Source organism: Balaenoptera musculus, chromosome 1 (assembly GCF_009873245.2).
Source record: "Balaenoptera musculus isolate JJ_BM4_2016_0621 chromosome 1, mBalMus1.pri.v3, whole genome shotgun sequence".
Classification (NCBI taxonomy): Eukaryota; Metazoa; Chordata; class Mammalia; order Artiodactyla; family Balaenopteridae; genus Balaenoptera; species Balaenoptera musculus.
Window position 1 is genome coordinate 173,406,197 of NC_045785.1, and position 18,752 is coordinate 173,424,948.

At 35.6% G+C, this 18,752-nt stretch overlaps 1 protein-coding gene across 2 annotated transcripts in view; it reads right to left on the reverse strand.

The window, feature by feature from the left end:
* Positions 1 to 7,113: 7,113 nt before the first annotated feature.
* The window catches only part of BRINP3 (BMP/retinoic acid inducible neural specific 3), a 430,978-nt gene continuing 419,339 nt past the window's right edge, over positions 7,114 to 18,752 (reverse strand). Inside the window, exon 8 of one of the 2 annotated variants that reach the window (XM_036867990.1) lies at positions 7,114 to 8,589. In XM_036867990.1, coding sequence (XP_036723885.1) covers positions 7,473 to 8,589 — 1,117 coding nt within the window. In that variant the 3' untranslated portion in view covers positions 7,114 to 7,472. The remainder of the gene's footprint in view (positions 8,590 to 18,752) is intronic. The other variant, XM_036868000.1, reaches the window with a different exon arrangement.

Here is an 18,752-nt window from a genome sequence, read left to right on the forward strand (position 1 = left end):
AAAAGATGCTCAACATCACTAATTATTAGAGAAATGCAAATCAAGACTACAATGAGGTACCACCTCACACCAGTCAGAATGGCCATCATCAAAAAATCTAAAACGAATAAATGCTGGAGAGGGGGGAGCTTCAAGACGGCAGAAGAGTAAGACGTGGAGATCACCTTCCTCCCCACAAATACATCAGAAATACATCTACATGTGGAACAACTCCTACAGAACACCTACTGAACACTGGCAGAAGACCTCAGACCTCCCAAAAGGCAAGAAACTCCCCAGTTACCTGGGTGGGGCAAAAGAAAAAAGAAAAAACAGAGATAAAAGAATAGGGATGGGACGTGCACCAGTGGGAGGGAGCTGTGAAGGAGGAAAGGTTTCCACACACTAGGAGCCCCTTCACGGGCGGAGACTGCGGGTGGCGGAGGGGGTAAGCTTTGGAGCCATGGAGGAGAGTGTAGCAACAGGGGTGCAGAGGGCAAAGCGGAGAGATTCCCGCACAGAGGATCGGTGCCGACCAGCACTCACCAGCCCGAGAGGCTTGTCTGCTCATCTGCCAGGACGGTAGGGGGCTGGGAGCTGAGGCTCTGGCTTTGGAGGTCAGATCCCAGGGAGAGGACTGGGGTTGGCGGCGTGAACACAGCCTGAAGGGGGCAGTTGCCAGAAGGAAGGAGGGTAGGGAAGGTGTAATAGCTAAAGTGGTTTAAGAGGTACAAACGTCTAGTTATAAAATAAATAAGCCATGGGGATGTAATATACAGCATAAGAAAAATGGTCAATAATATTTCAATAACATTGTATGGGGACTTCCCTGTTGTCCAGTGGTAAAGAATCTGCCTTCCAATGCATGGGAAGCAGGTTCGATCCCTGGTCGGGGAACTAAGATCCCATATGCTGCGGAGCAACTATGCCCACGCACCACAACTACTGAGCCAGTGCACCTCAACTAGAGAGCCTGCATGCCACAAACTACAGAGCCCATGCGCCCTGGAGCTCACGCCACAACTAGAGAGAAGCCCGTGTGCCGCAACGAAGAGCCCACATGCCACAACAAAAGACCTGATGCAGCCAAAAACAAAACAAAACTTTGTATGGGAGCTTATGGAAGTAATCATTTCATTATGTATTCAAATGTCAAATCACTATGCAGTACACCTGAAACTAACCTAATGTTATATGTCGACTATATATTCTTTCTCAGTTGATATAATTTATTGCAGTCAGCACACAGTTTAAAAATACACCAACACAACAACAGTACAAAATTAACAGCACTATAAGTTATTCCCCCCTCAGGAAATACTAACAAAAAAAAAAAAAAAAAAAGACTGCATGAGGTTCAAATAATTACAAATGGGAACTTTTTTTTAAAAGAATCTTTCAATTTAGAACCACCTTTCACATTATTCATTCACTGAACCAATCAGTTATTGGGCTTATACAATGTGCTATGTACTGGAAAATTTGATTTCAGGCTTGTCACTAACTGCACATATTAAAGGTTTATAAAAAAGAATATGAATATGTATGTATTCTGCCTTCTGGAATCTATAATCCATTAGATATATAAAAAATTAGGTTCAGTAAAATATCAAAAATGTTTTTTAGCATTTTTACCTTGTTGCAATTGGGGTGTAAAAGGTAATGGTTCCTTTTGCTAATGGGACGATGAAGAATAAATTCAAATATGATAATTTTTCATCTGACCCATGAATGAGAAATACTGTTATTATTTTTTAGAAGGCAATCAAGGGCAGAGGATGGGAGAATGTCGCAGGCTGAATGGAGAATGCTGCATAAGAAAAAGTCTGTAGTCCTGAAAAAGCACGTCACCTTTGCACTGAAAGCACGCTTATACAGGTAGATTATAGTTCCGTGTGAAATAAACGCTTTTGAAGAGGAAGACAAAGAAATAGTCAAGGACTGCATTAAGAACGGAATTACATGCCAAATAAAGGGTAATTATAACCCTATTCTGTAGAGAGATGTGTAACATTTTCATTTTAAAAGGTTTATAATTTAAGAGTTCACTCTGGTGACTGGGTGGAAGACTGAAAAAGTATGGAGACAAATAGTGAAGAAGATGTGCTGTGGACTTCCATGAATACAGCACACTCAGCAATTTGAAAAAAAAAAGCTCCCTAGTAAACACTTAAAACTGACAAATTAAATAACTATTCAACTATCCTTTTAAGCAGAGCTAGCAAGTAAGAAAGCAAGAGAAATTGTCAGAGCCCCCACGTTAAGCAGAAATTGAAAAGCAGAGGCTGCTGTCAACCTTGGGATAAGGGAGGAAGCGTGGGGAGGTTGGTGATGGCGGAAGGGGAGCAATTGGAGTCTTGCTAAACAATTAGTTCAGATTTTAACCCCAGTGTACGAACATCAGGAGAGACCTTGAAAATGTATAAAGAAAAACTTTCAACGTGCAGATAACAAAGTTGAATCAAGATGGCAGGATAGTCTCTCACCTAGAAAACATCACTTTAGAGGTGAAGCTGCTCAGGCAAAATAAGAAGTAGGAAAGTGTCACACCTTGGGGCTGCACTCTCAGAAGTGTATCCATTGGCAACGTGTGATTTTGACCCCTAGAAATGTGGCTGGTCCAAACTGAGATGGGCGTAAGTGTAAAATATATACCCGATTTCCAAAACTTGGTACCAAAAAGTAATATAAAATATTCCTTTATTAACAATGTTTCTTACTGATTACATTTGAAATGATAATATTTTCAATACACTGGTTTAATTAAAATATGTTAAAATTTATTTCTCCTTTTTAAAAAAATATGGCTACAGGAAAATTTTAAATTACATACATGCTTGCATGTGTGGCTTAAATTATCTTTCTATTGGACTGCTCTGTCCTGGGGAATAATCTTTTAACACTAGGGATCTCTCTGGCTAGTCACTGTATTATTTTTTGTTGATAGTGTTAACTCCCTAAGCCACTAGAATTTAATTTCTTCTTTGCTTTTGCTTTAAGATATAAACTTAAGTATTGAATCTCCTTTTCCAAAGAGAAAATCAAATGCTCCAGCCTGTATGAACCATCTTCCTCTTAATCATTTAAAATAAGAATTTTATTATAAATGCCATTTTCACAACTACTACACTATGTTTCTGGATATTTTAGTTTTTCCACCGTTTATACATTTTAATGTCTGTTGATGAAAGTTCCCGCTAACTAGTCTCATTTTCAAATTGATTGGTTTGTTCACAACCATTTATTTCTCCAAACATATTTTTAATTATTATGTTATGTTTATAATAATGAGATTCTGTTAAGATCTTATTTAATTGGAAGTAAACTTAAAAATTACTGAGATAAGAGTTTACATCTTTTACACTATTGATCTAACTTCTGAAAGCATATATGCATTTTCCAAACTGTCAGTTTAGTTTGGTATTTTTTCTTTGCAATAATTTTATTTCTTATATTTCTCCGGTTAAGCTCCTGTCTTTTACATTACAGTTTCTTCATTAAAGACTTTTTCAACTTATGGTGAGAGAAATATCCAACTACATTAGAAATAAGAGTTTAATGGCTTATTCTTTGCTATAAAAACTGAGGCATTTTTTTTTTCCCATTACAAACTCATCATTGGTGGTTTATCTAGAAGCATTTAAAACATTTATTATTGTTATTTTTATAATAGTTTTTATGTTAATTATGCTGGATCTCTTACATACTAAGTATATAACCTACATAAGTGTAGAGTATAATCACTCTACAGAGAAATTTTTATTTATTTTTTCTCTCATTGTAATGATTGGAATGGATATATTTTAAAGAACCTGCCCACATTACTATAAAAGAGCAAAAAAACTACATTTCAGAATCAACAATGTGGAAGATACCTCTTTAAATAGTTCTGTGTAAAATGATTAAGTTGATTTCAGTTTTTTTGTAGTATATAGCTAATTTTAAAATGTGTTACTGCTGGCATTTTGAGTGTCGTAGCCTCTCGTTGCTCATGGCTAACTTCCTGCCTAACATTCATATCGTGATAAGAGTCGCAAAAAAAAAGGGAGACGGCAGGGAAATTACTTTTCTTCATTATTTAAATCAGAGAAGACCATCAGCTATTTCAGCATTTTTTTTGTTTTGTTTTGAGCTGACAATGATCATTTGAATACTGATTTAACTTGCTAAAAATCAACTTGAGTTTCCAGGGACAGGAAGGCAAATCAAACTTATGATAATCATCAAAATAGCTAGAGAAATAAGAGATGTTCCTGGAAAATCGTATACTCAATAAATTGTGAATTTTCAGAATTTCAAGTTTCATTGAATTTATTAAGTTCAATTAACCCCTAATTTAGAGACCTACATTAGAAATATCAAAAAAGAAATCAAATACCCTGTCTTTTAAAATATGATTTTACATATATATATTTCAACTTTTGCTTGAAATAACACTTTGAGTAAAGTTATTTTTATTAAAAATCCTCAAATTCCTAAAGCAATAATGAGCAAAAATGTTTGCATATAGGCAAAATTCAGGAAAAATGAAACGTTCACAGACTGCATTTTTTCCCATATGTTGGCAAACAAATGTTGAATTAAACTAGATTATATTGTCTATTGCTTGTTGGACACTACTGGTAACGTATGAGAAATAAAAATACAAAAAGATGTTGATTCCTTACCCTTTAAATCTGTACAGGACTTTAGAATTTGGTTAGTAGGTTTATTTATATTGTATTCATGTTATCTTACACCCGGCATTCAGAGAAAGACATTCTTATTACTTTCCACTTTCAGAGGAAAAGCAGACTCAGAGATACAAAGGACTCACTGACTGACATTGTTACCAAGACAGTTAGAATGAAGATGATTTGATCCTATCCAGCAGGACTTTTGTGCCAACACACGCCAAGAAGGCACAAGGAGGCTCAGGATAGACCCGTAGTCATGTAATTCCTTACCTGTGGCTGTAGGAGCTTCTCTCTCATAAGCCAGTCAGGGCAGAGCAAGCTGAGCAATAAAAGAAGTAGCATTGCTGACATTTTCCTTAAGTTCCAGGGAATGATTGCTGTTTGGAGTCCACTGGTGACCACACATGTTGCTCAGGTGGTTTCTGGGATCAGTGGTTCTGGACATCTGGGCCTCCAAGATGCTTCTGGAGAAAGTTTTAGTGGCAATTCTGACTTTTATAGCAAATGTCTTTTTAAATGTATGGTCTATATTCCATAAGCTTGGTCATTTTGTGGGTGATTGATTTTGGATGATACATTCTGGTTTATTTATTTACTCTGGTGTACTGTGAAGGTATGTGTTTTATAATGATTTAGACCTCAGTTTCATAAGAGATTCTTGTTTCGCCATAAACCTTTGCATGTAATGAGATTAAATACAGAAACAGGATGGTTCATTTAAAACTCAGTGGCACAGTGAAAAGAAGACAGATTCATTGCAGAAAAGTTTGTGTTGGAATCCTGGTCTTTTAACTTGGTTTGTGATCTTGGGGAATTTGACAAACCACTCTGAGCCTCTGTTTCTTTGTTTTTCTTCCACCAAGAACATGGGAATAATAATCTATAGCCTAGTGTTGTCAGAACTAAATGAAAAGAATATTTATTATGATATCAGAAGGATGGTGTTAAATAATCGTGTATATTTTCAATTGAATTACCTATAATAGCGAAAGTGAAAAAAAAAAAATCAGGTGAATAAAGAAAGAAAAGCAGTTATCCAGATACTGGGTGGAAGAACTATGCTGTACATATGGTAGATTGAATAAGTATTTGTTGTCTGAACTAACTTCTCTTAAAATGCTTTGGAATCTAAAACAAACAGCTTAAGGGACTTCCCTGGTGGCACAGTGGTTAAGAATCTGCCTGCCAGTGTAGGGGACGCGGGTTCGAGCCTGATCTGGGAAGATCCCACATGCCTCGGAGCAGCTAAGCCCGTGAGCCACAACTACTGAGCCTGTGCTCTAGAGCCCATGAGCCACAACTACTGAGCTGGCACGCCTGGAGCCCGTGCTCCGCAACAAGAGAAGCCACCGCAATGAGAAGCGTGCGCACCGCAACGAAGAGTAGCTCCCACTACCTGCAACTAGAGAAAGTCCGCGCACAGCAATGAAGACCCAACGCAGCCTAAAATAAATAAATAAATTTTAAAATAAAATAAAATAAAACAAACAGCTTAAGAATCCAGAATGTATGTGTGATGTTTTCATCATCAGTCTTACTCTTTTCATTCATGTCATAGGTTCCCTACTCTGTGCCCTGAGGAATGACTTCATGACCTCAACAGGAAAGCTGGGCTGGACAGTGCATTTGTTTACATTACAAGAAATGTTTATGAAATATTTAAACAAGAGCTGAGTAATAAATATCATAACCACACTTCACAGATACATCCATATATCTAAACAAAAATGCAATTTAAATTCACAGATAAAAAGTATGAATTATATTATCTGATATTACACTATGGGTAATATGGGAATTTCAAACCAAAAATTTGGACTAAAACTGGTTTGTATTGAAAGAGTTTGCTATTCAAAATATACTTTAGTAATACTAGTTTCTCTGAGGGGAAAGAAAATGTCTATTTACACTTGAATTAGTTATTTGATCATTTATTTTACACCAACACATTACAATTTGTGAATTCTAGAAATGTTATCTTATTGACATTGGTACAGTGTTGGAATAACTAGGTTTTCAGCACTTGAAATGAAAATGATTGTGCAGAGTATGCTCATTGTTGGTTGTTAGACTGTAGAAAGAGAATGACAAAGCAAGTTGCTACGGAAATTAAGGGTTTACTTTCTCCACGATGTGCTTATAATCACACTGACTTTTCTGTATGTTTGCCAAAATGTTCTGATATTTAGCTGTGAAATAAGTTTATCTGTTTATTTTAATAATGATGGTGTCTCTAGGAATGGTTTATAAGTATAGATAATAAAGCACTGCCATTATGCTGTTAACCATAAAAATACAACTGAATGCTAAGCATTCTACCTAGCTGAGTTTTCCCTACAGTCTGTTGAAAGGGACCTTCAAGTGTTTCAATTAAAAAATCTTGGGGAATTTTCCCCAGGTTCTAACAAGCTATATCAAAATAGAACTCATTTCATGGAAAAAAGGAATCCCACAGCACTTCTTTTTAATAACTGTTCAACTACAAAATTTTATTGGTATCTTTTTATGTTCCCTCTAGAGGATGTAATGCACAAAAGCATTGCCACGGAACATATAAAATTACAAATGAAATTTATTGTAAAAAGTAGAATGTCTTCTAGACTGGTGTCAGTATTTATTTCATTCAGAAACCAAAACTGCAGTATAATATATTCATTGTCAGCAAGTTCATGTGTGTAAATTGCCATCCAATGTTATTGACTGATATAAGACAGATATTGAAAAGACAATTTAAATTTACTCTTCCAAACATAAACCGTTCCACAAAAGCACTGTAAAAACTCCTTCAAGATTTTGGGTTGTGCTTGACATTTATGGTTAACTACATAATTTGGTCGTGTCATAATCCACTGTGTTTGGCAATTTGGCATTAAACGCCTGCAGAGCAGATTGGATCCTCACCACCTCACTAGTAGACAGCTTGAGTCTATGACGAAGCAAGCAAGAGAAAAGATCTAGACGACGCTGACCGGGTGGGGAGAGTTTATTTACACGGTCTCTTATCTCTAGAAGTTGCAAAAGTGCTGAGTCCTGGGATCCCTGAGTATAGGGGTAGTCCAGCTGCAGAATCAGGTCCCGAATTGCTTCCGGGTCAAAGTGCATGCTGTAGCCAAACACTTGAATGTTATTGATTTTCATATAACCCAGGTTCCGGGAAGGGTCGATAAACTCCAGAGGTTCGTAGTAAATGCTCTCGTTGCCGTTGGGGCCATTTGACTTGATGCGACTCCTCAGGTAGATGTGCACTGTCTCAAAAAATGTCTTCCACTTGTTCCCCAGAGTCAGCGACCAGTTGTAACACTGCAGGGGGAGGTCCAGCTTAGTCCGCTCCCAGTCGGGGAAGCTGTTTTCATCCACAGGCATAAACCAGCTCTCAGAGTGGCTGCCTCCGAAGGGATTGACGTAAACGGCCAACACCGGCTCCAGGGTGCTGTTTTTAGTTAAGCAAATCTGTAAAGAGAGACCCAGGATCATGTGCACCAGGCTCGACTTGTACTTGTTGCTCTTCAAGGTGAGGAGCATCCGCTTCCGCCAGGAGGGGTCGAACCAGCTGTTGAGGCGCATGTCGTTGCTGATGAAGATGGCATGGACCTCTAGTCGCCTGTCCGTTTTCTGCAACAGGTACTTCATCTCGAGATCTTGCAGGTCGGTCTCGAAGCCGATGTAATGATCGGTGGACTCGGCGACCTCGGGCTTGCAGAGCCCCTGGCTGAGCATGTAGCCCGTGTTGCAGGTGCCGCAGCGGGTGCGGTTGTCAGGGGCGCAGGTGAGGCACGCGGACGCATCGCCCACCGTGCAGGGCAGGAAGGCCGTGCAGACCACCTGGTCGTTGGGACACGTGCACGAGTGTGTCTCTTCTGAAAAGCTGCCCAGGAGCCCATTCTCATTGCAGTAGAGAAAAGACTGGATGCGAGTGAGCCAATAGGTTGAGGTTCTAAGAACAGAAAACAAAAGGATTCTATATAAATACAAAGGCATTTGTGTTTGTGTGTCCTGCAATCAAGTTACCTTAGGTTTGAAAGCTTCACTATCACGTTCTTAGGTCCTTCCCAGTCAGTTATTTAACTGTGATATTAAAAAAAAAAATCCATAATTGGAAAGATATATACACATATAATATTCATATCTTTAAGTATTATGTATATATAAATTATGTATATATTTTTTCGTTCATTGTACAAGATTAACGATAGATACACTTGATTTGAACTGGAAAACTACATGAAATACCTTCTGAAGACATTGCATGTCATCTCACTAGTGTAGTTGGAAGCTGACTGTGACTAATTGGGCTGGTTATAGTATTGAAATGATACCCAACAACGGAAAATAAAAATGGTTTTATCATCAAATATCTAGAGTAGAATTAGAGTGTATGAATGACGATTGTTCATTCATTCACTTAGTTTCACAGAGCACTAATGCTGCAGGAAGCCTAAATAGAAAGTGAAATAAAAATGAGAGAAAAACAAGAAACTTTAAATTGTCAATCAATGGATTTAAATCCTAGGGTTTCATCAACATTGAAAGAACAAGTACCCACTGAGAGGGAAAATATTATTAAAACATGTTTGATTTTTATCCTTATGGTCTGCTCAAGAAAATTGTTGAAAATATCTCATTAAAACCAACTACAAGTTCTCTTAATAAGGGTTAAGTGTGTTAGTTGAATGTGTTTGATTTGGATCATTAACATTATTTATATCCAGAAATCAGGCTAATCATGATGCAAATTTAAGATCTTACTTTTCCTGTTTTCCCACATTATTCAAACTCTTTTAGTGTGTTTAAAATCTCAATAAAATAATGAAGGAAAAGCGTGTGGCCGTGTAATCAGATAATTCTTTGTTTTTATCTTGCTGCTTTCTCATACTAGCTGCATGATCATGGAAAAGTTGAATGGCCCAAGTTAGTGATATCTTCCGTATTGAGTTCTTGTGAGAAATAGGCTCAGACTGGATGCATGTGTTTAGACAATTGTATAGAGCATGTGTCACAGTAGACACTAAACATTGTATCTCTTTTTGGTATTCTTATGCCTTTCCAGTGTTCATTATTCAGTACATATGAGGCTTTCTACAAATTGTACATATTGTACTCAATCCTTTAGACTTATTACACTGCTGCCATTTTAAAGAATTTGTATATGCTGGTAAAATAAAGGTATTAATCTGTGTAAGTAATCAATAAAAACAATTTATTATCACATTCAGAACAATATATGAACTATATATTCATTTTTATATATTCATTTTTGGTCTCTGCTCATTCCCCTTTGCAATATAACACTTTTTTTTTTTAAGTAAGCTCCTCCCTGTTTTTCCAAATAAATTAAATAACTCCTTAATTCCCTCTCATAACATTTACTTATTTTATTCATAGTGCCTTTTTCCACTTAAAATGTTATATTGTGTACTTACTTGTTTATACTCCATTTATCCCATTAAATATAATATTCAGCTTGCCAGAATCATATGCTTTGCTTATAGCTTTATATCCCATGCGTAGCAGAATGCCTCTCATACTTAATGAATATTAGATCAAAGGCATAGACGAATTAAAGGAACATTTTCTCAATAAGCATATTTTTAAGTGAAATTTAAAGCCCTAAACTGCATATTTAACACAGTTTTGAAGACCTAACTCCCAAGTTGTAGGAAGTGGGGTTTCACAACATACACTTTGACATTTGCACACAATTAACTCTATATAAAAATCTTAGTAAACATATATTTTAAAAAACCTTTCTTTTCCAGATTCCCTAAATGGAACTGTTTTCTGTAGACCCAGAATAAAAGGTAAAACCAAATCCAAACAAAACATGAAACATTTTCCTCTTAATTATTTCTTACACTGAAAAACACTGACTGGGAAACTACACCTATAAAATTCATTTCTAACTTTCTCAAGATACTTTAAAAATAAGTTCTCAGGAAAACTCTCCCAGGAGGATGCCCAGGGGTTGTGAAATAGGAATGACTGGCACTTCGTGAGCCATCATCTCTATATGAGTATCTCTCCTCCTCTCCTCTGGTTCCTTGTTTTCTTGCTGCAGAATAAATGTGCAAAAAGTTTCCTTTTTCTGGTTGAGGAAAGAGCCTGATTCATTATTTCTGTATTCAGTCTCAGAATATAGAAATTATTGCTGACTTGTTCTTTCTGCAGTTACTGATATATTTATTTCATCAATATGCTCTCAATGAATTAATCTCTCTCGCTCTTGCCTTCTTTCTCTCCTTCTTTCTCCTTCTCCTTCCTCCCTCCCTCCTTTCTTTCCATTTTTCTTTCTTTCTTCCTTCCTTCCTTTCTTTCTTGCTTGCCTGCTTGCTTTTTCTTTCTTTCTTTCTCTTCTCTCTCCCTTTCTCTCCTCTTTCTCTCTTTCTGTAGTTCTATTTATATCTATCTACTATAAAGCATATAAAATATATATGCTATCGGATTGAAAATTATATTTTCTTCCTTGGAACCAAAGCATAAATTCCCTGAGTCAACTCATCTCTCACTGTAAGCTCTCATCATGTTTCCAAATCGTAAGGACAAACAAAAAAATGAAATAATAGACCTAAGGCTGAAGGCAGAGCTCACAAAACTAGGGCACCATAGAAAGACTCATTTGGACACTTTAGAAAAGCGATGGCTTTTCTAGCTTTCAGTCTTTTCCAATCCTTTTCACGTGCCTGCAGATGCATTACTGAAGGAATGTGTCCCAGCTTCGGGGGTTTCAGCTTGCCATGTGTGAATGTTGATAACCTGGTGTGTTGTCAAAGCTCCTGTTCCCTGAGGCAGAAGAGCTAACACGCGGGTCTTCTTCCTTGCTGCTTCTGGTCCTTCCCCCCAGTACCTACCTTTTGACTGTTTTAGTGCATTTCACAAGTAGGGAATAGGTTTTTAAAGGAACAAGTTTCGATAATTAGTCTTTACTCCTTGTAAAATCTTGGTGAAGGCAGTGGTCAAAAATAGAAAACAGAGCAAATTTCAGGATTGTACATGGATTATTCACTTACCCAAAAGATCACTCTTTTTTCCCTGACAAAGTAAAATTTAACTTTTTCTTTTTAAATCTAAACATTTTTTTTTTGAAGAGAAATGTCTTCAACATTAAAATTAGGTGGTAGTTGGGCTTCCCTGGTGGTGCAGTGGTTGAGAATCTGCCTGCCAATGCAGGGGACACGGGTTCGAGCCCTGGTCCGGGAAGATCCCACATGCCGTGGAGCAACTAGGCCCGTGAGCCACAACTACTGAGCCTGCACGTCTGGAGCCCGTGCTCCACAACAAGAGAGGCCACGATAGTGAGAGGCCCGCGCACCGCGATGAAGAGTGGCCCCCGCTTGCCGCAACTAGAGAAAGCCCTCGCACAGAAACGAAGACCCAACACAGCCATAAATAAATAAATAAATAAATAAATAAATAAATAAAAATTTAAAAAATAAAAAAAAATTACAAAAAAAAAAAAATTAGGTGGTAGCAAGTATTTTTTTTTAAACTCTTTCCTTTTATACCTAAGTATTAAAACAAAATAATGCTACATTTTCTATTCTCATATATAACTTTTATTCACATAAACTATTTAGGATCTACTAGGGCTAGGATAGAGGATGTAATGTTGAAAGATGAACTCCTGGCAGGCAGGTAGGTTTGTTTCTTTTTATCAAACATGTGGTCTTGTTCCTGACATCTACTTAATAACACTTCAATTAATATTTACTAAACAAAGGAAGTAGGAAAGGAAGGAAAAAGGAGGGAGAGAAGAAGGAGGAAAGGAGAGAGAAAGAAATTAAAGTGAAGGAATTATACAGATTATAGAAGAACAGAAGAAAGAAACTAGGGGAAGACAGTATTAAAGCCATTGACTTGAGAATGACAATGATACAGAACAATTCAAGGGGTGTAGGAACTCCTTTTCATCAGGAAGTAAGTGTGCACTTGAAAATAATTTCTAAAAAAGCTTTAAGATGATAGTGTTACAGAAAGGAAAATACCTTCCAGAGTTAAGTTAAACTTTTGGAAAAAATATAATTAGCTAAAAAGCCTACAGCCTGTCTTTATTTGAAAAATCAGGTAGCAAACTAAGTTGAGAAGATTAGACACACATTAAGTTCAGTTGTCTCTGTTTAATCTGTAATATTCTCTATGTATTGAAAATCTGCTCTTCTCCACAGGACACATGTTATGTGAGTGTCGAAAGAGCACTAGACTGGGAGAATGAACACTGGATTTCTAGGTCAGACTTCACCTGGTGACCTGCGACAAGTTGCTTAGCCTCTTTGAGTGAAAGTTTTAGAATTCAAAGAAACATTGGTTCAGATCTTGATTCTGCATGACCCTGGGGAATGTGTACAGCTTTCTGAACCTCAATGGCTAACCCTGCGTTCACCTGTTGATCTGTTGTCAGGATGAAGTGATGTAACAAATCCCATCCCAGGTGGCACTTGCCATCTGGTTCTACAAGGATTAAGTCACTAGCCACTGCAGCTGCTGTCCTTCAACACCCTCCGAAAGGAGTTCAAGATGGAGATTGGGAATGAGGCACTCTGTGCTCTGGGAAAAACTGGCAGAACAGGCGTTCAGATAGATACTTTCAGGAGAAGATTTTATGAGCCCAATTCCTGTATCTCCTCATATCCAGAAAAGCACTAAAATCATTAATGGTGACATCTGCTCCTCGTGACTAGCAGACAGCGCCTGCCACAATGTGTGCTTGACTGTGTGTACACCCCCCTTCACTAAAATCATATATAACACTGACCTTCCCCCCTACCTCTTCAGAGCAGTTTCTCAGAGCCATCTGAAATGCTGTCTCCCAGGCTATAGTCCTCATTTTGCCCCCAATAAAACTAATTCACAGCTCTCAGATTGTGCATTTTTTTCAGTCGACAATGTTAAATGGGATTGGCAAAACAGATTCCTGGACCCCACCCCAGACATACTATAAGAACCCCTAGGAGTAGGGCTCAGGAAGCTCTTTTTAAAATATGCAGTCCCACAGAAAAAACCAGTCTTGGCAAAGCGAAGAGCATTGCACTAAGAGAGCTATATTTGCAAAGGACTTGAGGTAGGAAAGGTTTTGTTTTAAGGAACTAAATGAGAGCCCCTACAGCTGGAGTGAAGAGAGTATCAGTGCAATATTAGACTGTGCAGTAAGTAGTGGCCAGAACAGGCAGAGTATTGTTTAGGTTTTAAATTTATTCTATGTGCAGTAAAGAGTGGTAAAGAGATTTAGCCAGAAGTCGATTGTATATTTAGCAACCATCTTTCTCCTTGTATTATATCAATAGTATTTTAAATATCAGGTAAAGCTGATGTACTTTTAATAAAATGTTTTTTTCAGGGCTAAAATAAAATAAAATAATAAAATAAAATAATAAAATAAAATAAGCAGTCCTGGAGAAATGTTTTGTACACAGAAGCTGTAAGTTTCCTATGTATGAAAATTAACAACCAAAACAACTATTAGGGGCTCTTTAAATACCAGTTAGCTATCAAGCTGTAAGAATATGTCCAGAAGAAGGTAGGGAAAAGTTAAAATTTCTGTAGAGAAGAGGGCAGCAGCAGATGGCTTTGAATTAACATGCATTTGGGGCCTTGTGGCCACCATGTATGCTAAATTTGCAAACCCTGCAATAGAAAATTTTGGCATACACATACACAGAAGAATAAACCAAACACTAAAGCCTATTTTAATAAATTCTACTGTGTTACAGTAATAATAATTAAGTATTTAGTGAATTTCTCTCATATCATGGGCCAGCCACTTTGTATTCGTTATTTTTAATTCTTCACAGTAACTTGTAAAACTTAAACCCATTTTAAAATTTGAAAAATACTGAGGCTCAGAGTTTCAATGACTTTCTCAGTTATATATCTATTAAGTATTACAATGAAGACAGACTCAGAGAAGCAAGTCTATTTTTTTTATAATGTGTGTTGAATAGTGAGGAAAAATGCTTAACAAATGACTTTAGGAAAAAAAATATTTATTTTCATGCTGGACAGCATCAAAGATAAAATAACTTTTAATTATTAAATAAAATTAGGCACTTGAGTGACAGCCCACTATATTGGCTTCAATCCACTTTTGGGAGCTAAACTATCAACTTTGAATATTGTTTCCTTTAACTCATATGGAAAATGGGAATAAAATATAGGTTGTTGTAAGAATTAAAGCACAATTGCTGGAAAAGCCCTTAAAGAGTGCCTGTGCACAGAATAAATGGTAAATAAATGGAAATGCTTATTCTTATAATCACTGTTATTACTATTGTTATCTTTTAAAGAAATAGCATCATATGTGCTTTCTTTATTACAAATGCTATTTTCTTCCAGGAAATGGAAATTTTCATTTTATCTTCAACAATTTGTGTATTACATGCATAATCTAACTCTTTATCTCTGCATTTCACTTTTGTCAAATAGACCTAGTTATTGATAACACGACCAAGACTGTATCACATCCCAAGAAAAAGAATATCATTGTCAAAGGTCCCTTGGTTATGAGTCTCCCAAGGAAGCATATGTATGTATATGTATCACATGTGTATATAGATACACATTTATAAACCTATAGATGCATATATACATACACATTTTATTTTTATGAACTTGAATTCAAGTATCTACTAAAACTTTTGGCTTGCAGGACGACAATGAAAAAGTGAGTGAAGCAGTTGAAGATGTAGGTCATATTTTAAAGATAATATTAGCCAAGGTAACATTCATTGAGGTTTTCTCATGTGCACAGTTTTTTTACAGGCATTATTTCATTTAATTCTCCCAATTCTCACTACTCCTTGAAGTAAGGACCCTTGTTATCCCAATCGATATTTAAGGACATGAGCTGTAAAAAGCTTAGATAATTAGAACTTATAGAAGGTCAAATAGCTGGTAAGTGGTAGAACTGAAAGTGCATCCTGGTCTTTATTACTCCCAACAATTTGGGAGGTATGACACCAAAAGCACAAAAGACAAGAGCACAAAAGTAATAAGTGGAACTACATCAAACCAAAAAGCTTCGGTCCAACTAATCTGTAATTCATTTTGTTGGATGGTGTACACAGAAAAATCTGCTTACTTCTTAAAGAGCTACTGAAACATTTTGTCCACATCTGTGTTGCATTTAACTGTGCTACAGTTCAAGAAAAATCAATAGATATGTCTTCCTTCTACTTATAAAATATGAAAAGAAAAAGTCAACATTCAGGGTATGAAATGTGAGGCACATGAAGAACACAATTATTTTACTGGACATAAAGGGAATATATCATCAAAAAAAAAAGAAATAGAGTCCATGTCTAATTTTCCTCCAAAGATTACCAAAAATCGAAATATTTTGCCTACTAAATCACATTAGATGTTAAGTTAAAAAGACTTGAAAAGCATTTATTATGTGCAAGTTCAGTCTATTAAGTATTGTAATTGAGGAATATTGACACAAATGCAATTACTCTGCAAATATGAGTAAATCAGGTCTCTCCTTTGTGCTTTTATAACATCCTGATTTTCACCCACCATAATATTCATTATACCAAGTCATTATTACCCAATCATCTGTATCCCTCATTACATTATACATGCTGTGAGGGAAAAGATATATTTGTTTACTTCACCATTTTATTATCATAACATACCTAAATCAGTTTACAGTGTTTATGCTTAAGTTTTCCTATTACAACCTTTTGAACCTATTAGTCTTAAAATACGTGTATGATGAATCCAAATCTGAAAATCTAAACAACATAAATAGAATATTTTAAAATAAAATTTATGAAGAGACCATTTAATTTTATCTTTCACAGATCTGTTCATCTCTGACCCTAATATTTCAAGCTAAATATAAATTTGACATGAATGAATAAATTAATGAACAAAAAAGAGAAACTAAAGAAGCAAATTCAAGGCTAAATTGTTAATGTCCTTGGTTGTATTTATTATTTTTAGCATTTCATATGATTTTCTTGATATCCAGTGAGTGATAAACATTTTCAAAAATTGTCTTATTTTCATAATTTCTGTTTTTCTTTAAAGTATATTTCATGACCAATTTCTCATCAATTTAGAAAAATACAATAAAATGTTCTTGTTGGGCACTGAAAACTTGAAAACAAATTAAACTATCATTTAAATAATTTAATCAAATTTTAATACATTTCTAAAAGTGATACTATTTATATCTAAAGCATATTTTTCAATTAAATAAAGAAAATATAATTTGTCCAAATTCAATGTCCCTCTAGTCATATAACCATGAACACAATTATAGTATGAACTGTCTATGTTATGCCTGCATTTGTGTGATAAGCATCTCTCCAAATTGAATGTCTCTGAACTCATTTTCTTCTCTCCTAATACAACCATGATTGTTATCTACAATGATGACTCATCCCTTCCTGTCTCAACTAAAGTAAAACTTAGTTTCTGGAGGTCCTGTACCTGCTCTTTTTGTCATTTTATTACATTTGTGTACCTCCAAGCTAATCTTCCTAAAATTGATCTATTTCTTATTGCATGGCACCCAATATCTTTCATATAAAATATATATTTTGCCTAACTTTTAAAACCCTTTACAATCAGACAACACTTAGCTTTCAGTACTCTATAAAGTATGTTTTCCATTTAGGCTCTCCCTGTTCCCCTCCCTAAATATGCCAGCTCAATTTCAATCACAATGAATTTTCTTGTTACAGAGTTGAATGTCCTTTCTCCTCTGCTTAGCCAGTTCAAGATGCAAATTGAATCATTTTTACTGTAAATAGTTTTTCTTAATAATCCTACTTACAACAACTTAATTCTTTGAATGAGTATATTATTTATCTATATTACCATATTTGTAATTAAGCCATGTACAGCCATATATTATTGTTTAATAGATTCTTATTTCATTATTTCAACTAAAGTATACCATTCATTATAATATCTATAATTTTTACATGTTAGTGTTCATAGTTGTAATATAGGCTCCTCAGAAAGAAGAAAATGAATGTTGTTTCATTGGAATCCCTAGAGACTAGTAAAATTTCTTCCCATGCAACCCCGCTAAACCAAATTGCTAAAGCAAAATTGAATTATGGATTTATGTTTATGGAAACATGTCAGAGGAAATACTTTTAAAAACTCCTCAACACAAAATGCCAAATAATTCTGGCAAAAAATTTTTAAATGCATTTATGATATGGAAAAAAATATGGAGTAAATTTCAGAGGCTGAAATTGAACTAAAAGAATAAATATGTAGGAAGATGTGGGTGTACCTGATCTAGAGGTTTTGGTGGCTGTGTTGGGTATAGGAAACAAAGTCCAGGACACCTGAAGGGCAAGAAGTTGAACTGGAGACCTGCTCTAAGAAGCTGGGAAGACTGAGACTATGCACTTAAAGAAAGAGTCAGCTTAAAAACAAAACAAACAAACAAATAAACAAATAAAAAGGCCTAGAAAAGGAAGAGAGCAAAATGAGTGCCTGCCCTGACCTCACTGTTTGTAGAAGAGAAAATACATAATCTACAAATTCAAAGTTTTTTGCAGAAAGTACATAATCTAAAAATTCAAAAACATCAATGAAAATCATGACTTATTTTAAAGTGCTCCAAATTGTTTTATTGTGGCAAAATGAAATATATACTTTCTAAAGGAATGCACATCCTTTACATTTTATGAAGGACTTGAAGAATCAATATAGATGAAATTATATTGACCATGAACTCACAGTAGAAAAAAAAAAAAGAGGAATCAGGGTCCCAAGATTAAAAATGTGCAAAAGGCATAATCTTAACACCATAGACTACAGAAATTGGAATTATTTGATATTAAAGTCAATTATCAGGAACATATTTAAGTAATTTCACGGTAAAGTAAAATATGAGAGAGGCACCAGGGGTTATCAAAACAAATCTGAAAAAACAAAGGAACTAACATGATAATGGTGATGATGATGATTTTAATTTAAACCTTATTAAAATGTAAAACAGCAGATTAGCTAAGCTGAGCACAAAATTGGTGAATTAAAGATAAATGAGATAATAATACTGAGAATATACACCACAGAGAGGAAAAGAGATTGAAAATATAAAATATATCTAGAGGATTATGTTACAAAAACTGACAAATA